The sequence below is a fragment of the Lissotriton helveticus genome, chromosome 10 (genome assembly GCF_964261635.1).
Source record: "Lissotriton helveticus chromosome 10, aLisHel1.1, whole genome shotgun sequence".
Classification (NCBI taxonomy): domain Eukaryota; kingdom Metazoa; phylum Chordata; class Amphibia; order Caudata; family Salamandridae; genus Lissotriton; species Lissotriton helveticus.
In genome coordinates this window covers 1,203,264,873-1,203,290,792 of record NC_136071.1, presented here as the reverse complement: position 1 = coordinate 1,203,290,792, position 25,920 = coordinate 1,203,264,873, and the positions used below count along the sequence as shown (strand labels likewise).

Genomic DNA, 25,920 nt, shown 5'->3' with positions numbered 1-25,920 from the left:
TCTAGGGATAGGAGGCTGGCATTAAGGTCTAGGGATAGGACGCTGGCATTGAGATCTAGGATAGGACGCTGGCTTTGAAATGTAGGGATAGGACGCTGGCATTGAGATCTAGGATAGGACACTGGCATTGAGATCTAGGGATAGGTCGCTGGCATTGAGATCTAGGGATAGGAGGCTGGCATTGAGGTCTAGGGATAGGACGCTGGCATTGAGATCTAGGATAGGACGCTGGCATTGAGGTCTAGGGATAGGACGCTGGCATTGAGATCTAGGATAGGTCGCTGGCATTGAGATCTAGGATAGGACGCTGGCGTTGGGATCTAGGGATAGGACGCTGGGATTGGGATCTAGAGGTAGGACATTGGCATTGACATCTAGAGATAGGACGTTGGCATTGACATCTAGGGATAAGACACTGGCATTGAGATCTAGAGATAGGACTCTGGCATTGAGATCTAGGGATAGGTCGCTGGCATTGAGATCTAGGGATAGGACGCTGGCATTGAGATCCAGGGATAGGACCCTGGCATTGAGATCTAGGGATAGGACGCTGGCATTGAGATCTAGGGATAGGTTGCTGGCATTGAGCTCTAGGGATAGGACGCTGGCGTTGGGATCTAGGGATAGGACGCTGGCGTTGAGATCTATGGATAGGATGCTGGCATTGAGATCTAGGGATAGGACGCAGGCATTGAGATCTAGAGATAGGACGCTGGTATTGAGGTCTAGGGATAGGACGCTGGCATTGAGATCTAGGATAGGTCGCTGGCATTGAGATCTAGAGATAGGACGCTGGCATTGAGATCTAGGATAGGACGCTGGCATTGAGATCTAGGATAGGACGCTGGCATTGAGATCTAGAGATAGGACGCTGGTATTGAGGTCTAGGGATAGGACGCTGGCATTGAGATCTAGGATAGGTCGCTGGCATTGAGATCTAGAGATAGGACGCTGGCATTGAGATCTAGGATAGGTCGCTGGCATTGAGATCTAGAGATAGGATGCTGGGGTTGGGATCTAGGGATAGGATGCTGGCATTGGGATCTAGGGTAGGACGCTGGCATTGAGATCTAGAGATAGGACGCTGGCACTTTGTTTCGAAATTCTATTGTATGGACAACCATCTTTTAAATGTTAAAAATTAATTTTTGTAAAGGGATTGATGAATAACAACCTTACTCTTTTTTGATATCTATATAAAATGTGTGGTGTGTGATTTTCTTATTCAAATATTTTCTTATTCAAATATTTCCAAGTATAACTAAGTAAGAAAAGTTATAGGAATATATGTTGTGTAACTAAGAAATTGTTCATTCTCCGACAGAACCAATTTTTATTTGGCATTGGGATCTAGGCATAGGATGCTGGCTTTGAAATCTAGGGATAGGACGCTGGCATTGAGATCTAGGATAGAACGCTGGCATTGAGATCTAGGGACAGGACACTGGCATTGAGATCTAGGGATAGGTCGCTGGCATTGAGATCTAGGGATAGGACGCTGGCATTGCGATCTAGGATAGGTCGCTGGCATTGAGCTCTAGGGATAGGACGCTGGCGTTGGGATCTAGGGATAGGACGCTTGCATTGAGATCTAGGGATAGGATGCCGGCTTTGAAATCTAGAGATAGGACACTGGCATTGAGATCTAGGATAGAACGCTGGCATTGAGATCTAGAGACAGGACACTGGCATTGAGATCTTGGATAGGACACTGGCATTGAGATCTAGGATAGAACGCTGGCATTGAGCTCTAGGGATAGGACGCTGGCGTTGGGATCTAGGGATAGGACGCTGGCGTTGAGATCTAGGGATAGGATGCTGGCATTGAGATCTAGGGATAGGACGCAGGCATTGAGATCTAGGATAGGACGCTGGCATTGAGATCTAGAGATAGGACGCTGGTATTGAGGTCTAGGGATAGGACGCTGGCATTGAGATCTAGGATAGGTCGCTGGCATTGAGATCTAGAGATAGGACGCTGGCATTGAGATCTAGGATAGGACGCTGGCGTTGGGATCCAGGGATAGGATGCTGGCATTGGGATCTAGGGATAGGACGCTGGCATTGAGATCTAGGGATAGGACGCTGGGATTGAGATCTAGAGATAGGACATTGGCATTGACATCTAGAGATAGGACGTTGGCATTGACATCTACGGATAGGACACTGGTATTGAGCTCTAGGATAGAACGCTGGCATTGAGCTCTAGGGACAGGACACTTGCATTGAGATCTTGGATAGAACGCTGGCATTGAGCTCTAGGGATAGGACGCTGGCGTTGGGATCTAGGGATAGGACGCTGGCATTGAGATCTAGGGATAGGATGCTGGCTTTGAAATCTAGGGATAGGACGCTGGCATTGAGATCTAGAGATAGGATGCTGGCATTGGGATCTAGGGATAGGACGCTGGCATTGAGATCTAGGGATAGGACGCTGGTGTTGGGATCTAGGGATAGGTCGCTGGCATTGAGATCTAGGGATAGGATACTGGCATTGAGATCTAGAGATAGGATGCTGGCATTGGGATCTAGGGATAGGATGCTGGCATTGAGATCTAGGGATAGGACGCTGGCATTGAGATCTAGAGATAGGATGCTGGCATTGGGATCTAGGGATAGGATGCTGGCATTGAGATCTAGGGATAGGACGCTGGCATTGTGATCTAGAGATAGGATGCTGGCATTGGGATCTAGGGATAGGACGCTGGCATTGAGATCTAGGGATAGGACGCTGGCGTTGATATCTAGGGATAGGTCGCTGGCATTGAGATCTAGGGATAGGATACTGGCATTGAGATCTAATGATAGGATGCTGGCATTGGGATCTAGGGATAGGATGCTGGCATTGGGATCTAGGGATAGGACGCTGGCGTTGAGATCTAGGGATAGGATGCTGGCATTGGTATCTAGGGATAGGATGCTGGCATTGAGATCTAGGGTAGGACGCTGGCATTGAGATCTAGAGATAGGACGCTGGCATTGAGATCTAGGATAGGACGCTGGCGTTGGGATCTAGGGATAGGATGCTGGCATTGGGATCTAGGGATAGGACGCTGGCATTGAGATCTAGAGATAGGATGCTGGCATTGAGATCTAGGATAGGACGCTGGCATTGAGATCTAGAGATAGGACGCTGGTATTGAGGTCTAGGGATAGGACGCTGGCATTGAGATCTACGATAGGTCGCTGGCATTGAGATCTAGAGATAGGACGCTGGCATTGAGATCTAGGATAGGACGCTGGCGTTGGGATCTAGGGATAGGATGCTGGCATTGGGATCTAGGGATAGGACGCTGGCATTGAGATCTAGGGATAGGACGCTGGCATTAAGATCTAGAGATAGGATGCTGGCATTGGGATCTAGGGATAGGATGCTGGCATTGAGATCTAGGGATAGGATGCTGGCATTGAGATCTAGAGATAGGATGCTGGCATTGGGATCTAGGGATAGGACGCTGGCATTGAGATCTAGGGATAGGACGCTGGCGTTGGGATCTAGGGATAGGTCGCTGGCATTGAGATCTAGGGATAGGATACTGGCATTGAGATCTAGGGATAGGACGCTGGCGTTGAGATCTAGGGATAGGATGCTGGCATTGAGATCTAGGGATAGGACGCAGGCATTGAGATCTAGGGATAGGACGCAGGCATTGAGATCTAGAGATAGGACGCTGGTATTGAGGTCTAGGGATAGGACGCTGGCATTGAGATCTAGGATAGGTCGCTGGCATTGAGATCTAGAGATAGGACGCTCGCATTGAGATCTAGGATAGGACGCTGGCGTTGGGATCTAGGGATAGGATGCTGGCATTGGGATCTAGGGATAGGACGCTGGCATTGAGATCTAGGGATAGGACGCTGGCATTGAGATCTAGAGATAGGATGCTGGCATTGGGATCTAGGGATAGGATGCTGGCATTGAGATCTAGGGATAGGACGCTGGCATTGAGATCTAGAGATAGGATGCTGGCATTGGGATCTAGGGATAGGACGCTGGCATTGAGATCTAGGGATAGGACGCTGGCGTTGGGATCTAGGGATAGGTCGCTGGCATTGAGATCTAGGGATAGGATACTGGCATTGAGATCTAGAGATAGGATGCTGGCATTGGGATCTAGGGATAGGATGCTGGCATTGAGATCTAGGGATAGGACGCTGGCATTGAGATCTAGAGATAGGATGCTGGCATTGGGATCTAGGGATAGGATGCTGGCATTGAGATCTAGGGATAGGACGCTGGCATTGAGATCTAGAGATAGGATGCTGGCATTGGGATCTAGGGATAGGACGCTGGCATTGAGATCTAGGGATAGGACGCTGGCGTTGGGATCTAGGGATAGGTCGCTGGCATTGAGATCTAGGGATAGGATACTGGCATTGAGATCTAGAGATAGGATGCTGGCATTGGGATCTAGGGATAGGATGCTGGCATTGGGATCTAGGGATAGGACGCTGGCGTTGAGATCTAGGGATAGGATGCTGGCAGTGGGATCTAGGGATAGGATGCTGGCATTGAGATCTAGGGTAGGACGCTGGCATTGAGATCTAGAGATAGGACGCTGGCATTGAGATCTAGGATAGGACGCTGGCGTTGGGATCTAGGGATAGGATGCTGGCATTGGGATCTAGGGATAGGACGCTGGCATTGAGATCTAGAGATAGGATGCTGGCATTGAGATCTAGGATAGGACGCTGGCATTGAGATCTAGAGATAGGACGCTGGTATTGAGGTCTAGGGATAGGACGCTGGCATTGAGATCTAGGATAGGTCGCTGGCATTGAGATCTAGAGATAGGACGCTGGCATTGAGATCTAGGATAGGACGCTGGCGTTGGGATCTAGGGATAGGATGCTGGCATTGGGATCTAGGGATAGGACGCTGGCATTGAGATCTAGGGATAGGACGCTGGCATTGAGATCTAGAGATAGGATGCTGGCATTGGGATCTAGGGATAGGATGCTGGCATTGAGATATAGGGATAGGACGCTGGCATTGAGATCTAGAGATAGGATGCTGGCATTGGGATCTAGGGATAGGACGCTGGCATTGAGATCTAGGGATAGGACGCTGGCGTTGGGATCTAGGGATAGGTCGCTGGCATTGAGATCTTGGGATAGGATACTGGCATTGAGATCTAGAGATAGGATGCTGGCATTGGGATCTAGGGATAGGATGCTGGCATTGAGATCTAGGGATAGGACGCTGGCATTGAGATCTAGAGATAGGATGCTGGCATTGGGATCTAGGGATAGGATGCTGGCATTGAGATCTAGGGATAGGACGCTGGCATTGAGATCTAGAGATAGGATGCTGGCATTGGGATCTAGGGATAGGACGCTGGCATTGAGATCTAGGGATAGGACGCTGGCGTTGGGATCTAGGGATAGGTCGCTGGCATTGAGATCTAGGGATAGGATACTGGCATTGAGATCTAGAGATAGGATGCTGGCATTGGGATCTAGGGATAGGATGCTGGCATTGGGATCTAGGGATAGGACGCTGGCGTTGGGATCTAGGGATAGGTCGCTGGCCTTGAGATCTAGGGATAGGATACTGGCATTGGGATCTAGGGATAGGACGCTGGCGTTGGGATCTAGGGATAGGTCGCTGGCATTGAGATCTAGAGATAGGACTCTGGCGTTGGGATCTAGGGATAGGATGCTGGCATTGGGATCTAGGGATAGGACGCTGGCGTTGGGATCTAGGGATAGGTCGCTGGCATTGAGATCTAGGGATAGGATACTGGCATTGGGATCTAGGGATAGGACGCTGGCGTTGGGATCTAGGGATAGGTCGCTGGCATTGAGATCTAGGGATAGGACGCTGGCGTTGGGATCTAGGGATAGGTCGCTGGCATTGAGATCTAGGGATAGGACGCTGGCGTTGGGATCTAGGGATAGGATGCTGGCATTGAGATCTAGGGATAGGACGCTGGCATTGGGATCTAGGGATAGGATGCTGGCATTGAGATCTAGGGATAGGACGCTGGCATTGAGATCTAGAGATAGGATGCTGGCATTGGGATCTAGGGATAGGATGCTGGCATTGAGATCTAGGGATAGGACGCTGGCATTGAGATCTAGAGATAGGATGCTGGCATTGGGATCTAGGGATAGGACGCTGGCATTGAGATCTAGGGATAGGACGCTGGCGTTGGGATCTAGGGATAGGTCGCTGGCATTGAGATCTAGGGATAGGATACTGGCATTGAGATCTAGAGATAGGATGCTGGCATTGGGATCTAGGGATAGGATGCTGGCATTGGGATCTAGGGATAGGACGCTGGCGTTGGGATCTAGGGATAGGTCGCTGGCATTGAGATCTAGGGATAGGATACTGGCATTGGGATCTAGGCATAGGACGCTGGCGTTGGGATCTAGGGATAGGTCGCTGGCATTGAGATCTAGAGATAGGACTCTGGCGTTGGGATCTAGGGATAGGATGCTGGCATTGGGATCTAGGGATAGGACGCTGGCGTTGGGATCTAGGGATAGGTCGCTGGCATTGAGATCTAGGGATAGGATACTGGCATTGGGATCTAGGGATAGGACGCTGGCGTTGGGATCTAGGGATAGGTCGCTGGCATTGAGATCTAGAGATAGGACTCTGGCGTTGGGATCTAGGGATAGGACGCTGGCGTTGGGATCTAGGGATAGGATGCTGGCATTGGGATCTAGGGATAGGACGCTGGCGTTGGGATCTAGGGATAGGTCGCTGGCATTGAGATCTAGGGATAGGACGCTGGCGTTGGGATCTAGGGATAGGATGCTGGCATTGGGATCTAGGGATAGGACGCTGGCGTTGGGATCTAGGGATAGGTCGCTGGCATTGAGATCTAGGGATAGGATACTGGCATTGGGATCTAGGGATAGGACGCTGGCGTTGGGATCTAGGGATAGGTCGCTGGCATTGAGATCTAGAGATAGGACTCTGGCGTTGGGATCTAGGGATAGGACTCTGGCGTTGGGATCTAGGGATAGGACGCTGGCATTGGGATCTAGGGATAGGACGCTGGCGTTGGGATCTAGGGATAGGACTCTGGCATTGGGATCTAGGGATAGGACGCTGGCATTGGGATCTAGGGATAGGACGCTGGCGTTGGGATCTAGGGATAGGTCGCTGGCATTGAGATCTAGGGATAGGATGCTGGGATTGAGATCTAGAGATAGGATGCTGGCATTGAGATCTAGGAATAGGACGCTGGCGTTGAGATCTAGGGATAGGACATTGGGGTTAAGATCTAGGGATAGTACGCTGGCATTGAGAGCTAGGGATAGGATGCTGGCTTTGAAATCTAGGGATAGGTCGCTGGCATTGAGATCTAGGGATAGGACTCTGGCATTGAGATCTAGGGATAGGACGCTGGCATTGAGATCTAGGGATAGGTCGCTGGCATTGAGATCCAGGGATAGGACCCTGGCATTGAGATCTAGGGATAGGACGCTGGCATTGAGCTCTAGGGATAGGACGCTGGCGTTGGGATCTAGGGATAGGACGCTGGCGTTGAGATCTAGGGATAGGACGCTGGCATTGAGCTCTAGGGATAGGACGCTGGCGTTGGGATCTAGGGATAGGACGCTGGCGTTGAGATCTAGGGACAGGATGCTGGCATTGAGATCTAGGGATAGGACGCAGGCATTGAGATCTAGAGATAGGACGCTGGTATTGAGGTCTAGGGATAGGACGCTGGCATTGAGATCTAGGATAGGTAGCTGGCATTGAGATCTGGAGATAGGACGCTGGCATTGAGATCTAGGATAGGACGCTGGCGTTGGGATCTAGGGATAGGATGCTGGCATTGGGATCTAGGGATAGGACGCTGGCATTGAGATCTAGGGATAGGACGCTGGCATTGAGATCTAGGATAGGTCGCTGGGATTGAGATCTAGAGATAGGACATTGGCATTGACATCTAGAGATAGGACGTTGGCATTGACATCTAGGGATAGGACGCTGGCAATGAGATCTAGGGATAGGATGCTGGCATTGAAATCTAGGCATAGGACACTGGCATTGAGATCTAGGATAGGACACTGGCATTGAGATCTAGGGACAGGACACTGGCATTGAGATCTAGGGACAGGACACTGGCATTGAGATCTAGGGATAGGACACTGGCAATGAGATCTAGGGATAGGACGCTGGCATTGAGATCTAGGGACAGGACACTGGCATTGAGATCTAGGGATAGGACACTGGCAATGAGATCTAGGGATAGGATGCTGGCTTTGAAATCTAGAAATAGGACACTGGCGTTGGGATCTAGGGATAGGACGCTGGCATTGAGATCTAGGGATAGGACGCTGGCATTGAGATCTAGGGATAGGTCGCTGGCATTGAGATCTAGGGATAGGAGGCTGGCATTGAGGTCTAGGGATAGGACGCTGGCATTGAGATCTAGGATAGGACGCTGGCATTGAGATCTAGGGATAGGTCGCTGGCATTGAGATCTAGGGATAGGAGGCTGGCATTAAGGTCTAGGGATAGGACGCTGGCATTGAGATCTAGGATAGGACGCTGGCTTTGAAATGTAGGGATAGGACGCTGGCATTGAGATCTAGGATAGGACACTGGCATTGAGATCTAGGGATAGGTCGCTGGCATTGAGATCTAGGGATAGGAGGCTGGCATTGAGGTCTAGGGATAGGACGCTGGCATTGAGATCTAGGATAGGACGCTGGCATTGAGGTCTAGGGATAGGACGCTGGCATTGAGATCTAGGATAGGTCGCTGGCATTGAGATCTAGGATAGGACGCTGGCGTTGGGATCTAGGGATAGGACGCTGGGATTGGGATCTAGAGGTAGGACATTGGCATTGACATCTAGAGATAGGACGTTGGCATTGACATCTAGGGATAAGACACTGGCATTGAGATCTAGAGATAGGACTCTGGCATTGAGATCTAGGGATAGGTCGCTGGCATTGAGATCTAGGGATAGGACGCTGGCATTGAGATCCAGGGATAGGACCCTGGCATTGAGATCTAGGGATAGGACGCTGGCATTGAGATCTAGGGATAGGTTGCTGGCATTGAGCTCTAGGGATAGGACGCTGGCGTTGGGATCTAGGGATAGGACGCTGGCGTTGAGATCTATGGATAGGATGCTGGCATTGAGATCTAGGGATAGGACGCAGGCATTGAGATCTAGAGATAGGACGCTGGTATTGAGGTCTAGGGATAGGACGCTGGCATTGAGATCTAGGATAGGTCGCTGGCATTGAGATCTAGAGATAGGACGCTGGCATTGAGATCTAGGATAGGACGCTGGCATTGAGATCTAGGATAGGACGCTGGCATTGAGATCTAGAGATAGGACGCTGGTATTGAGGTCTAGGGATAGGACGCTGGCATTGAGATCTAGGATAGGTCGCTGGCATTGAGATCTAGAGATAGGACGCTGGCATTGAGATCTAGGATAGGTCGCTGGCATTGAGATCTAGAGATAGGATGCTGGGGTTGGGATCTAGGGATAGGATGCTGGCATTGGGATCTAGGGTAGGACGCTGGCATTGAGATCTAGAGATAGGACGCTGGCACTTTGTTTCGAAATTCTATTGTATGGACAACCATCTTTTAAATGTTAAAAATTAATTTTTGTAAAGGGATTGATGAATAACAACCTTACTCTTTTTTGATATCTATATAAAATGTGTGGTGTGTGATTTTCTTATTCAAATATTTTCTTATTCAAATATTTCCAAGTATAACTAAGTAAGAAAAGTTATAGGAATATATGTTGTGTAACTAAGAAATTGTTCATTCTCCGACAGAACCAATTTTTATTTGGCATTGGGATCTAGGCATAGGATGCTGGCTTTGAAATCTAGGGATAGGACGCTGGCATTGAGATCTAGGATAGAACGCTGGCATTGAGATCTAGGGACAGGACACTGGCATTGAGATCTAGGGATAGGTCGCTGGCATTGAGATCTAGGGATAGGACGCTGGCATTGCGATCTAGGATAGGTCGCTGGCATTGAGCTCTAGGGATAGGACGCTGGCGTTGGGATCTAGGGATAGGACGCTTGCATTGAGATCTAGGGATAGGATGCCGGCTTTGAAATCTAGGGATAGGACACTGGCATTGAGATCTAGGATAGAACGCTGGCATTGAGATCTAGAGACAGGACACTGGCATTGAGATCTTGGATAGGACACTGGCATTGAGATCTAGGATAGAACGCTGGCATTGAGCTCTAGGGATAGGACGCTGGCGTTGGGATCTAGGGATAGGACGCTGGCGTTGAGATCTAGGGATAGGATGCTGGCATTGAGATCTAGGGATAGGACGCAGGCATTGAGATCTAGGATAGGACGCTGGCATTGAGATCTAGAGATAGGACGCTGGTATTGAGGTCTAGGGATAGGACGCTGGCATTGAGATCTAGGATAGGTCGCTGGCATTGAGATCTAGAGATAGGATGCTGGCATTGAGATCTAGGATAGGACGCTGGCGTTGGGATCCAGGGATAGGATGCTGGCATTGGGATCTAGGGATAGGACGCTGGCATTGAGATCTAGGGATAGGACGCTGGGATTGAGATCTAGAGATAGGACATTGGCATTGACATCTAGAGATAGGACGTTGGCATTGACATCTACGGATAGGACACTGGTATTGAGCTCTAGGATAGAACGCTGGCATTGAGCTCTAGGGACAGGACACTTGCATTGAGATCTTGGATAGAACGCTGGCATTGAGCTCTAGGGATAGGACGCTGGCGTTGGGATCTAGGGATAGGACGCTGGCATTGAGATCTAGGGATAGGATGCTGGCTTTGAAATCTAGGGATAGGACGCTGGCATTGAGATCTAGGATAGGACGCTGGCATTGAGATCTAGGATAGGACGCTGCCATTGAGATCTAGGATGGGACGCTGGCATTAAGATCCTGGATAGGACGCTGGCATTGAGATCTAGAAATAGGACACTGGCGTTGGGATCTAGGGAAAGGATGCTGGCATTGAGATCTAGGGATAGGACACTGGCATTGAGATCTAGGGATAGGATACTGGCATTGAGATCTAGAGATAGGATGCTGGCATTGAGATCTAGGAATAGGACGCTGGCATTGAGATCTAGGGATAGGACGCTGGCATTGAGATCTAGGATAGGACGCTGGCATTAAGATCCTGGATAGGACGCTGGCATTGAGATCTAGGGATAGGATACTGGCATTGAGATCTAGAGATAGGATGCTGGCATTGAGATCTAGAAATAGGACACTGGCGTTGGGATCTAGGGATAGGATGCTGGCATTGGGATCTAGGGATAGGACGCTGGCGTTGAGATCTAGGGATAGGACTCTGGCATTGAGATCTAGGATAGGACGCTGGCATTAAGATCCTGGATAGGACGCTGGCATTGAGATCTAGGGATAGGATACTGGCATTGAGATCTAGAGATAGGATGCTGGCATTGAGATCTAGAAATAGGACACTGGCGTTGGGATCTAGGGATAGGACACTGGCATTGAGATCTCGGGATAGGACATTGGCATTGAGATCTAGGGATAGGACGCTTGCGTTGAGATCTAGGAATAGGACTTTGGTATTGAGATCTAAGGATAAGATGCTGGCATTGAGATCTAGGGATGGGACATTGGGGTTGAGATCTAGGGATAGGACGCTGGTGTTGAGATCTAAGGATAGGACGCTGGGATTGCGATCTAAGGTTAGGACGTTGGCATTGACATCCAGGGATAGGATGTTGGCGTTGGGATCTAGGGATAGGATGCTGGCATTGAGATCTAGGATAGGACGCTGACATTAAGATCCTGGATAGGACGCTGGCATTGAGATCTAGGGATAGGATACTGGCATTGAGATCTAGAGATAGGATGCTGGCATTGAGATCTAGAAATAGGACACTGGCGTTGGGATCTAGGGATAGGACGCTGGCATTGAGATCTCGGGATAGGACATTGGCATTGAGATCTAGGGATAGGACGCTGGCGTTGAGATCTAGGGATAGGACTTTGGTATTGAGATCTACGGATAAGATGCTGGCATTCAGATCTAGGGATAGGACATTGGGGTTGAGATCTAGGGATAGGACGCTGGTGTTGAGATCTAGGGATAGGACGCTGGGATTGAGATCTAAGGTTAGGACGTTGGCATTGACATCCAGGGATAGGATGTTGGCGTTGGGATCTAGGGATAGGACGCTGGCTTTCAAATCTAGGGATAGGACACTGGCATTGAGATCTAGGGATAGGACGCTGGCATTGAGATCTAGGGATAGGAAGCTGGCATTGAGATCTAGGGATAGGACACTGGCAGTGAGATCTAGGGATAGGATGCTGGCATTGAGATCTAGGGATAGGACGCTGGGATTGGGATCTAGGATAGGACGCTGGGATTGAGATCTAGAGATAGGACACTGGTGCTGGGATCTAGGGATAGGATGCTGGCATTGAGATCTAGAGATAGGACATTGGTATTGACATCTAGGGATAAGACACTGGAATTGAAATCTAGGGATAGGACGCTGGCAATGAGATCTAGGGATAGGATGCTGGCTTTGAAATCTAGGGATAGGGCACTGGCATTGAGATCTAGGGATAAGACACTGGCATTGAAATCTAGAGATAGGACGCTGGCAATGAGATCTAGGGATAGGATGCTGGCTTTGAAATCTAGGGATAGGACACTGGCATTGAGATCTAGGATAGAACGCTGGCATTGAGATCTAGGATAGGACGCTGGCATTGAGATCTAGGGATAGGACACTGGCATTGGGATCTAGGGATAGGATGCTGGCATTGAGATCTAGGGATAGGATGCTGGCATTGAGATCTAGGGATAGGACGCAGGCATTGAGATCTAGGATAGGACGCTGACATTAAGATCCTGGATAGGACACTGGCATTGAGATCTAGGGATAGGATACTGGCATTGAGATCTAGAGATAGGATGCTGGCATTGAGATCTAGAAATAGGACACTGGCGTTGGGATCTAGGGATAGGATGCTGGCATTGAGATCTAGGGATAGGACGCTGGCATTGAGATCTAGGGATAGGATACTGGCATTGAGATCTAGAGATAGGATGCTGGCATTGGGATCTAGGGATAGGACGCTGGCATTGAGATCTATGGATAGGACGCAGGCATTGAGATCTAGAGATAGGACATTGGGGTTGAGATCTAGGGATAGGACGCTGGTGTTGAGATCTAGGGATAGGAAGCTGGCTTTGAGATCTAGGATAGGACGCTGGCATTAAGATCCTGGATAGGACACTGGCATTGAGATCTAGAGATAGGATGCTGGCATTGAGATCTAGAAATAGGACACTGGCGTTGGGATCTAGGGATAGGATGCTGGCATTGAGATCTAGGGATAGGACGCTGGCATTGAGATCTAGGGATAGGATACTGGCATTGAGATCTAGAGATAGGATGCTGGCATTGAGATCTTGGAATAGGACACTGGCGTTGGGATCTAGGGATAGGATGCTGGCATTGGGATCTAGGGATAGGACGCTGGCGTTGAGATCTAGGGATAGGACTTTGGTATTGAGATCTAAAGATAAGATGCTGGCATTGAGATCTAGGGATAGGACATTGGGGTTGAGATCTAGGGATAGGACGCCGACATTGAGAACTAGGGATAGGACATTGGCATTGAGATCTAGGGATTGGACGCTGGGATTGAGATCTAGGGTTAGGATGTTGGCATTGACATCTAGGGATAGGACGCTGGCATTGAGATCTAGGGATAGGACACTGGCATTAAGATCTAGGGATAGGACGCTGGCATTGAGATCTAGGATAGGTCGCTGGCATTGAGATCTAGGGATAGGACGCTGGCATTGAGATCTCGGGATAGGACATTGGCATTGAGATCTAGGGATAGGACGCTGGGATTGAGATCTAGGGATAGGACGTTGGCATTGAGATCTAGGGATAGTACGCTGGGATTGCGATCTAGGGCGAGGACGTTGGAATTGACATCTAGGGATAGGACACTGGCATTAAAATCTAGGGATAGGATGCTGGCATTGAGATCTAGGATAGGACGCTGGCATTGAGATCTAGGTTAGGACACTGGCATTGAGATCGAGGATAGGACTCTGGCATTGAGATCTGGGGATACAACACTGGTGTTGAGATCTGAGGATAAGACACTGGTGTTGAGATCTAGGGATAGTAAGCTGGCATTGAGATCTAGGGATAGGACGCTGGCATTGAGATCTAGGGATAGGACGCTGGCATTGAGATCTAGGATAGGACGCTGGCATTGATATCTAGGTTAGGACGCTGGCACTGAGATCGAGGATAGGACACTGGCATTGAGATCTGGGGATACAACACTGGTGTTGAGATCTGAGGATAAGACACTGGTGTTGAGATCTAGGGATAGTACGCTGGCGTTGAGATCTAGGGATAGGACGCTGGCATTGAGATCTAGAGATATAAGGGCAAAGTTCAAGGCAGTTTGCATTGTTCACAGAACCTTTAAGGAAAAGGACCACTATATGTACAAGTTAAATTCAAGCAATACAAACCAAACAGACGACTGCGCTACAGGTTTGCACAACTTATCATCACCTTACCTTGCCATAGAAATCCGTAGGAGGCACTGCTTTCTCAGTACGTGCCACTGAGCTCTAGAACTCACAACCAGTCAACATTAAAGGCACCCAGGAGCATATACACTTTTGTTAAGAAAATGGGTATTTCCTATATAACTTCGCCACCCACATTCCGGCAACTGAGCACAGAATACAGTTGGCCATCATGCGCAGTTCTCAGCTTACAACCTTCGAAATGCAAACAATTCAGCCAGCAAAGAAGGCTTGGCCTATGGTTTACCATAGCATTATGAAGTTATGTACTTGCATATTCAAAAGTTATGGCCCACAATAGTACTAAAACAAAACTGTGCAGCATCAGCAATAGAATATAACTTATACCTCTTAAATTCACATAAGACATATCAGCTATGAAGGTTATCCATGACCAGCACTGTACAGCCAAAACAACAAACATCACCAAATGAACAGGCATGGAAGAACTGAAGAGATCAGTCAAACATTGCTGGAAAACTCAGAGGACTTTAATATAGTCCACCACTGCGGGTCCCAAATATTGATGCAACAGGACTGCTTTGTTACGTCTCACAAAGACGTACAGATATGGGATGATAATAAAATGTCCATCTCAACAGATCGATCCACTTCCCTTTCCCTCCAGCCATGCCAGCTCTGGGCCACACTGCCACACAAAATCTCAGATTGGACAACCCAGTGCGGTGACCAGTAAAGCAGACTACTGGCTTGATTTAGAGATCGGTGGATGGGTTACTCCATCACAAACATGACGGGTATCCTGACTGCCATGTTACAAGTTCTATTGGACATAATGCACGTATAATGCGGCAGACAGGATATTCATTTATTTATTTTAGTTTTTTTCTATAGTGTGGAAACAGCGTGTCACATTTGTGTCGGAATAACCCACCCGCTGAACTCTAAATCAGGCCTTATATTATGTGAAATGCCATTAATGGACCTGCAGATCTGTTGAAAGGTACAAGCATACTAGAAAACAATATACTGCATGGCTGTGTTGCTCACACCTCATCATCCACAACCCTGCTATGTGCTGCATCCCAAAGCAGCACCTTGGTGTTCATCACGCGTGAAGTGGAAACACTTCCCACTTAGGGTCAAAATAACGACAATATCCTTCTGACCACACATAGATGTAGTAAACACAAAATAAATACTTTAATACAATACAATACAAACTCCCACTCAGAAAACTTACAAGAGAATTTGCTTAAAGCCTCCTGCTACAGCAAACCAGGACTGCAGGAAGGGATGCAATATTTTCCCTTCTGCTATAAACTGTCAAAAGGGAGAAAGGGGCTGGCACCTGAAGGAATATGTGTAGCCTTTTCATGTTAGCCACCACTGCTTTCAGAATTTCCATCATTTTTTGCAAAAAAATATATATGGAAACAGCAAGTTCATTAGTTGTTTAAATTTGTGAGTGGTACAAAGTGAAGGCAATATGCACTGGTACCCTTGTGATGGGCAACAGTACTGGTAGTGATCTGGTCACAAAACCTAGTAATATTAACAATTAAAAAATCAGGGGCCCCTTTTCACATAATACAGCAAACTAATGAAAGACATTACAGTATTTCAGGGCTTCTTTTGCTCCTACATGCGTACAATGGTGACTCGCTGTGTCATTTCAGATTGTGTTCAAGAACCGCGCCAGCCGCCCCTACAACATCTACCCTCATGGACTCGCCAGTGTCGGGGCTTTCAACCCAAAGGCAGCATCTAAAGGTAAGATACTTCTGATAAAATGTATAATATTTACCCCTTTCAGGAGCACTGACCTCTGGAACTGCACCCCTCACCATCCCCACCTCAGCCCACTTTCCAGCTTCCAAGAGTTCAAGAAAAAGCATTGTCCATCTAGAAGACAACCTTTCCTTGCCTGTTGAAGGTCACCTTACATGCAACACTAATTTCTAACACCTTTATTCAATAAAGAAAAACCTTGCCTTTCCTGTGCTTCCTGGCAGGAGAAGGGCTTGATTTTCCCTCAGACTCAACCATTTGGGCCTTCCTTGTTCCCAATCAAGAGATTTAATCACATGCCTCCTGCCTCTGTCTTCCTCAACTGGCTTCTTGTTGCACAAAGGAATTAATTCAAGACCATCTGTATCACACACAGGGCCGAGCACCAGCAGGCCACTATTTTTCACTTGGAACCAAAAAATGTGTTCATCTGCCAGGCACCTCCACCCCTTCTGCACCAAACATCTGCAAATTCACTACTGTGGCTAGTTTAGGGCCAGAGGCAGGGCCTTAGCTGACTAGACCTCGAGGACACTGAAGAGCATTTGTCTCTCCGTAAGTCCATCGCAACATGGCTAGGGGCCCATGACCCTCGCCACCACTAGGGCACCATGACAACATAGTGGAATGGCTAGTTACTCAACAATTATGAAATTCTCAAAATTTCTTTCAAGGTAATCAATCAGTAATCAGTTCTTGTAATGTAAATCTTCTTTTATTCGATTTTGAAATAATTGATGTTCATAATGTTGAAACATCACACAACGATTGAAGTATTTCCAATGCATTTACTAGGAATCCCAATGAACTTCAGGACTAGCCCTTCATCAGGGTAAAAAATGTCATGCCATGAATTTCACGAACGCTCGCGTCTCGTGGTCGGTGCATCCTTTTACCAATCTATTCACCGATAGTACAAGTGCTTTATCTTGCCCGAAAAAAGACACAGAACGTTCATTGATCTTGAATGTTAGTGTTATTTGCTATTTTATGCAGTATCTGAGTATAAATCACCCTTTACTGAGAGTTATTTACAACATTGTATAGTGTCTGATTATAAATAATAATTTACAGCTCACTCTTGTGGCCTAGAAATAGTGAAGTACTGAAATGGAAGTGACCTGGTTGTCCTCCTGGACAGTATTAGTGGCCCCAGGACACCAGTGGTAAGTGTGAGGACCCAGACAGGGTGCTGCACAGTAACCCCTCCCTGCCCCAGGAGCCCAGGACATGCCCCCTCAGGGATCACTATGCCCAATTGCTGTAAACAATCTAGAACTGAGCACATCAACATTTTACAAACATCTGGAGATGTGTCTCATCCCTCGGTTATTAGTGTTTGTTATAGGTTTCACTTCTCTATCATTAAAACTCTTACTCTCCTCTGAGAACAAGTACTGGCTAAACATTGAGTGTTCTGAGAGTTTCTTATTCTTTCATTCTGCCTCTGAGTTTCTAAACTTCTCTCTCTGGGAAACATGGCAGAGAAAACATTGATTGCTCAACTTCACTCCCTGGGGAGAGCACAGTTACCAAAGAGAGTAACTTTTTTACTCAGTGTCATAGTAGTGTTGGCCTGGGACAGCAGTGGCACACAACAGAACACAAGGCTTACTGCCCAGTAACAACAGCTGGCCCAGAACCCAAGGAAAGGCCTGGGGTGATGGTTCCTGTTTCTGGAGGCAGTCTACCTCCCTCTTCATGGTGGCCCCTTGGTGGCTTCATCCAGCACCAGCCCTGCATGTAAGCCAACAGACTGGGCTTTGAAAAGGATCGCTTATTATCTGCATACCACCGACTGTTAAACAAAACTACCACACGTTTTAACTTCGGTGTCCCAATCTGCCTGTTGTAATATTTGAAGAAGTTTACTCCCAGGTATTTGGTTATAAAGTGACCCTAATGTTCTCTTTGCTTTTAGCACATACAGATGTGAAGCACTTGCCCATCCATCCAGAGGAGACCTTCTCATACAGCTGGCGAGTGACTCCGGATGATGGGCCAACCTCGTCGGATGCCCGCTGCCTGACGCGCTTCTACTACAGCTCCCTGGATCCAGAGCGCGACATGGCGTCCGGCCTTATCGGACCCTTGATTATCTGCAACAAGGAGACACTGGACCGGAGAGGAAACGAGGTGAGTCCTGGTCGCCACCACTGTTCACATAACAAAACTGAAGGAACGAGGTGAGTCCTTAGCCGAACCACTGGCCATATAACCCCAAAAAGGAAAAAGCCGCTTCCTGAACCCCTTCCACAGATTACACAGAAGAAGGGCACAACAGAAGGGTGCCTGTGGGTCATGACATAATCTGCACTCAATCACTTGAGGTGTTGGGGAGATCTGTGAGTGGGGATTTAGTGCTCATGAAAAGGGAACATTTGCTACTAAACGTGCACTCTGTAGGAAAGAAGAGTATTTTGTGGAGATGCTGGTTAGGCCTCACACTGTAATACTAGCACAATAACCCAAAGAAGGTCTTGGGGTTCCCTATAATAAACCCGTACATCAGTCCTGGTAGTGAGGCAAAGAGCTGTGAGGCTTTACTAGAGGAACATGTGTTACGCATTTCATGGACAATAAATAATTGACACAACTCAAAGGAAATCCAACACCAATTTATAAAAACAAATCAGATTGACTCTTGTATACATTTTGACACCAAAACAAACACAATGGGATGCCCACAGCTGGATTTATGGATTTTAGAAGAAACAATAAAACACTGCAATTCTCAACTGCAAGACTTTACTTTAGCGGTCAATGGGGAAAAGCACTAGTGACAATCGGTCACTTGCAGGTCGAGTTATATGGAACCCACGGAGGGTTAAGGTGATGCAGGTCCCAGGACCAAGCCACAACAGTCAGTTAAATTGTACGTGGCCTGAGAGGCCCGGGTGCAGCGTTGTGCTTCCTGTCCTTGGCGGGGAAGTCGGAGCAACAGGAGAGCTGGGTTTACCGCTTAGACGGGGCTGGGGAGGAAAGGGATGCAAAAGGTTGACAACTGGACCACTGCTGTGGGCGGTTCAACATGCTGCATTGTTCCCTCTTGTTGCAGCGTTGAGTAAAGATGGTGGTCACCAACAAGTCTTGGTAGCGGTAAGGTCAGCAAGATGATACATCGACGTCCGGGGGTTCCAGGGAAAATAGTAGCTACCCGAAACTTACTGGAGGTCAGGACTATGTTTCCCACAATACGCTGACCATCTACCTTTGGGTGATTCCTCGAAGGATCAATGACAAGCAATTCTTTGGTTCCAGGAGCTTGTCTTTGCCTGTGGGCTGCAGGGGACTAGTGCCACGTGTCTAAGGGAGTCTGGAGTTGCCTTTGGCGCTCAAAGGGGGCCTCTGTCTGGGGGAGCCGGTCTATGGTCCGGGATGAGTCACAGTCGTGCAGGTGCAGGGTGATTGCTATAGGTGCAGGTTGTTGCACCTTTGCTTTGTACCGTCCTGAAGTCGCAGAGTCAGGTCTCTTTGTACTGAGGTTCTGGTGTCAAGGGTGTCCCAGAAATCCTAGATTTAGTGGCAAGTAGTTGTTGGTGCAAGTGGCCAATAGGCAAATCTGCCCCTGAGTTGACCACATCTGTGGGTGGGTGTCACCTTTTCTACCCAAAAACCTCTATCCTGACACTTTGTCAGAAACCTTCCTTGTCTGTACAGGCCAGGTAGCCAACCCTAGGGGTGTGGCTAGCCCTCTGGGGGTGTACCCCTCGCGACACACTAATGTTCCCACCTGCCCGGGTGTAAATGTGCCTGGGGACAGGGGGAGGGCAGCTTCCTCCTTTGGAAGGCAGCCTGCATGCTTATAAGAGACTGTGCATGCTTTGAACCTTACCGGCTTGATGTGCCACGTCACTAGCCATCCTGCCAGGCAGGGAAGTGTCACCTCTTTCCTGGGCAGGACTTTGTTTCTGACTCCTGGGAGTGTTCACATAGCCTGGCAGGAGGTCAGATTCCTTTTGGGGCAGTGGCAGCTGCAGGCTCTCAGCCAGCGCAGAGGAAAGGCTGGGTCAACCAGGAGGGCAAACTCTAAGGTCGGCACCTGGGTGCATGCCACATCAAATCATATCAGGGGTGAAGAGGCACATTGTTTGATAGCAAACATGACCATTTTTGGCTGTACCATAATGGAGCTGGCGACCTCAGGGGTGCCCCGCTGCCAGCTCATGTTATCCTATGGCCCGCTGATCACTTATAGTAGTCTTTAATTGAGAGGGCTACTCTAGGGACATATACTCTTGCATTTATATGTCCACACCTTTAATATACTGTACCCTGCCACATGGGTTTAGGAGGGCTACTTTAGGGGTGACTGACATATATTAAAGATAGTGCTTTGACCTTGCCACTCCTGGTGAGGGTAAAAAGGTCGAGTTGGGGCAGTTTGCACTGTTCCTGCAGTCTGCAATTGCGGTTCAGCTGTCATCACCATACTTGGGTCACTGACGGTGGCACAAATAGTGCTTCAGGCCCGGGTGACCCCTTTAACACCCATGCCCTCGGTACCTTTGGTATTACTTTACAAGGGAATGGGGTAAAAGTCCTTGCCCATTGGGAGCACCAATTTGTTACATTCGGTTTAGGGAGAGAGCACTAGCACTGGGGTTTGGGAAGCCGGCTCCCGTGCACTTCCAGTGTCATAAGCATCAGCACAGGCTCAAAATGTGGGGGACCATACAAAAAGGGCACTTTCCTGCACTCTCGGACTTCCCTATTGCTGCATGTGTTACAGGCTTTTCAGTATTAAATAGGGAATCTGAGCAAGTGAGGTGAACATCTTAGTAATGCACTGGTAGTTGTAAGGAATACTGTAAACACAGGTGCAAACGTGAGGCTTTCCCCCCTTTAACCCGTTGCATGCTTATGACGAGCTCAGCTCGTCATGAGGCACAGTGGAGCTGTGCTCATGACGAGCTGATCTCGTCATAACTGCCGCGGCCCTCCCACGCGCGGCTAATTCCCTGCCTGTGCGGGCGTTCTATGGGAGTGGGCGGAGTCATGACGAGGGCTTTTTTCACCAGACGAATGTGATAGCCTTCATCCCCTGGACCAGAGAACCAGTAGATGTCTGACAGGTTTGGTGAATATACACTGCCTCCTCCCATCAGCATATTCCCTACCACTGACCACTACTTCCTCCCATTGTGTTCTGCTAAATGTAGCCTAGCAACTTGAGAGGTTGACTGAGGGCATCAGGTTTCATTCACTGTCATACATGTAGCTTGATCTTTCCTTTCCAGCTCATTCTATGCCCTTCTAAAAAGCTCTGGATTAAAGGAGAAATCTCAGGATGAAGAGAGGAAATATAAACCAGGAAGAGACATCCTTTTTGGATGGGGGGCGCGTAGTCGCATTTTAGCAAACACGCCGAACACCTTCAATTCCAGATTCACACCGACCCCAAGACCACACTCAGAGGCACCCTCATCTACAGACCACCAGGAACCCACACACAATTCAGCGAAGACATCACTGACTTCATCAGCCCACACGCCCTCCCCTCCGAGGACTACATTCTACTGGGAGACCTCAACTTCCACCTGGAAAATAATAACAACAGCAACACCACCACCCTTCTGGACAACCTCGCCAATCTCGGACTCAAACAACTTGTTGACACCCCCACCCACTATGCCGGGCACACACTCGACCCAATCTTCACCTCCAGCAAGCACATCTCCTTCAATCATACCACAGCTCTCCATTGGACGGACCACAGCTGCGTTCACTTCAACTACAAAAAGACTACGACCCACAACCACCCACAACCAATTCCCCGCAGAAACTGGAACAAAATCACCACCGACCAGCTCTTCACATCGCTTCACTAAAACCCTCCTGGCAAATCATCGGACCCAAACCAAGCAGCCACCAACCTCACACAATGGATCACCCACAGCGCTGACGAATTAGCACCCTTGAAAAACCATCAAATCAAGCAAGGTAGCAAAAAAGCCCCCTGGTTCAACGATGACCTTAAGAAATCCAAGAAGATCTGTCGCACCCTTGAGAAAGTCTGGAGAAAAAACCCTACCACTGACAACCTGGCCACCTTCAAGAACGCCTCCCGCAAATACCACCAGCTGATCCGTTCCACCAAGAAATCAGCATTCAAGGATCGACTCGACAACAACGCCAACAACAGCAAGGAACTATTCAACATCGTCAAAGAATTTACCAACCCCACCGCCGGCACCAACGACATCACTCCCTCCCAAGACATCTGCAACTCTCTAGCCTTGTTCTTCCACAACAAAATCGCTGACATATATAACAGCTTTGGAGACCAGTCCACCCCACCCACCTCCGAAGCTAAACCCCCCTCCAACAACCTTTGCGCCTGTAACCCAATCACCAGTGAAGACACCATCCGCCTGATGAACTCCATCCACTCAGGATCGCCAACCGACCCATGTCCCCACCACATTTTCAACAAAGCAGACTCCATTATCGCACCCCATCTCCGAGACGTCATCAACTGCTCCCTCAACTCCGCTACCTTCCCGGTAAGCTGGAAACATGCCGAACTCAGCGCCCTCTTGAAGAAACCCACAGCAGACCCCACTGAACTCAAGAACTACCGCCCCATTTCGCTCCTCCCATTCCCTGCCAAAGTCATTGAGAAAGCCATCAACAGTCAGCTCGCCGCCTTCCTCGAAGCCAACAAATCCCTCAACCCTTCGCAGTCTGGCTTCCGAGCCAAACACAGCACCGAGACCGCCCTCATCGCAGCAACAGACGACATTAGAACTCTACTGGACAACGGAGAAGCAGCCGCCCTCATCCTACTTGACCTCTCCGCAGCCTTCGACACAGTCTGTCACAACACCCTTATACAACGCCTCAGCAACGTCGGAATACAAGGAAAAGCACTGGACTGGATCATCTCGTTCCTCGCCGGAAGAACCCAGAGAGTCCGCCTCCCCCTTTTAGATCAGAGGCCTCCAAAATCATCTGCGGCGTACCACAAGGATCATCACTCAGTCCCACCCTCTTCAACGTATACATGAGTCCCCTCGCATCCATCGCGCGCCAACACAACCTCAACATCATCTCCTACGCAGACGACACCCAGCTGATCCTCTCCCTCACCAAACACTCAAACACCGCCAAAACCAACCTACACGAAGGGATGAAAGAAGTAGCCGAGTGGATGAAGAACAGCCGTTCCCACCGGCCCTGGGAACCGCACCCATACCAACAGACCACGCACGTAACCTGGGCTTCATCCTGGACTCCTCCCTCTCGATGACCAGACAAGTCAACGCCGTCTCATCATCATGCTTCAACATCCTACGTATGCTCAAAAAAATCTTCCATTGGATCCCCACCGAAACAAGAAAGACGGTCACACATGCACTGGTCACAAGCCGACTGGACTATGGAAACACCCTTTACGCCGGAACCACAGCCAAACTACAGAAAAAAATCCAATGCATCCAAAACGCCTCAGCCAGACTCATCCTAGACATCCCCCGCCAAGCTCACATTTCCGGTCACCTGAAAGACCTCCACTGGCTCCCCGTCAACAAGAGAATAACTTTCCGTCTGCTCACCCACGCACACAAAGCCCTCTATGACCTAGGACCCGAATACCTCAACACTCGCCGGTCCTTTTACACCCCCACCCGCAAACTATGATCGTCCAATCAAGCCCTCGCCACAATTCCACGCATACAAAGATCCACCATGGGGGGAAGATCCTTCTCCTACTTAGCGGCCAAGAACTGGAATTCTCTCCCCACCCACCTCCGCCTTACGCAGAACCACCTCTCCTTCAGAAAACAACTAAAAACTTGGATATTCGATAAATAAATTACCCCCCTCCCTCAAGCGCCTTGAGACCCTCTGGGTGAGTAGTCCGCTATACAAAATGTTAAACTTGAACTTGTGATTCAGTGGCCATTGGCTTCCACCCAGTGCCTCCAAGTTAAAACAAATATGGCCAAATCCAATCAGTAGTTGTGCTCTGTCTGCACTTCAGAAGGAAGCTTTCTGCACCTACCTGGAGAGGTATTTGCCAGGGACAGGGTTCTGCTTGTTGCTCTGACTCCTCAAGAATAGGAGCACATCTGTGGTCTGGAATGAAGCTTGGTTGCTTCGACTTTGAAGAAGATTATATACTGCACACTATCGAAGGGTGCTGGCACCTGACCATGAAAAATCAGAAGGTAAGGCCAGTGGACTGAAGGCTGTGTGTAGGCCGCCTCAAGGAAAGAGACAGTTTTCATTACTGCTGGACAGGGCTGACCCAAAGACCATTCCACTATGTAGAGGGTTGAGTGGCGGCAGAGACCATTGCAGCGCTGCAGGTGCAGTGGGCATGCCTCGTCCCAGAGATGGAGGTACCCTCTGCGCTGTGCCCTTGTATCACCCTCCCATGCTTCAAAGCCATCTTTCCACCCAAGGACTCTGGATACTGTCCTGTTGCCTCAGGGGAGTTAGTGTGGCCATAGAACTGTTGGGTCTCCAGGTGTGGGTGGCACTGGCGACCCTTGGTATCCAGAGTTACCACAGCAGTTTCAGAATACAGTCAATACCATCGACCACAAACTGTAAAGAACCACAGACCAGCAGTATCCCACCCGCCTCACCTACTGCTCAAAGTCTACCCAATCAGTGCAGTGCCGTGGCACTATGGTAAGGTTTTATCCCCACGTGAACCGGCAACAGGGGATCCTTAGAGCTGTGCTCTTTTTATCTTCATACTACCACTTTTGTTTTTTTTCTTCAGAAAAGATCTTTCAAAAACCTACATTAACCAAAAGAAAGCAGGGCTCGCTCTATTCTTTGGAAGTCTGGAAACCAAAGCACCATGGCTGAGGCATCACAGCCAAAATCTCTATCAAAGCTACATGTGGAGTGAGGAAGATTGTTGCTGAAGACCCACAGACTAAGGGGCATATTTGCTCCCATTTCATGAAACACGGGGCAGCTAGCAAAGTTACTACGTTCCGTGAAAGGGAGACAGCAGAAATGTGCTCTATCTACTAAGATATGAAAGAATCCTTCTCTCTCCCTGAGCTGCAGCACTGTGTGCGATGGACAGCTCCTCATCTGAGGCGGAGGAGCGTCGCCCCACTGCTCTTTGAGCAAGGAAAATAAAATCATAATATCTTAGTTATTATCATTTTATTTTTTGCAGGTTTGGAGCTAGGTTAGGACAGGGTGGGGATGGAGGCACAGGGGGAGGAGTGGATCGTGCACACCAAGTGCACATGACTGCTTGTATGGCCATCTGTGACATGTGCACTTAGCATCTTCCCCACCAGGCTGCATTACACAGCCTGGTGGGGAACATGCCCAGGCCCCCCGTCCCCGTCTGAGCGCCGATCCACGGTGCTTAGACCTATCACAATGCTTCCTTTGCAGCGTTGTGATTGGCTATGGGAATCCTGGGTCCCTCCTGGTTCCCGGACTCCGGAGAAGTGAGGAGAGATGGCCGGCAGAAGAGGTAAGAGGTGTTGTTCTATTTTTATCATGTCTGCCCTCCTCTACCCCCCACCCCGCCCCTCCACCCTCCTTCCCTGCCTGCCGCTACTAGTGTGCTGCCTAGCACTAACGCAGGCACCCTTGCACCATGGTGTAAGGTTGTCT

General features: G+C 48.9%; 1 protein-coding gene across 1 annotated transcript in view; it reads left to right on the top strand.

Annotated features, from left to right (window-relative positions):
- Window positions 1-25,920, top strand: part of F8 (coagulation factor VIII) — a 289,264-nt gene that overhangs the window by 68,510 nt on the left and 194,834 nt on the right. The window contains exons 6-7 of the mRNA XM_078664066.1: window positions 16,212-16,305; window positions 18,245-18,459. Coding sequence (XP_078520192.1) covers window positions 16,212-16,305; window positions 18,245-18,459 — 309 coding nt within the window. The remainder of the gene's footprint in view (window positions 1-16,211; window positions 16,306-18,244; window positions 18,460-25,920) is intronic.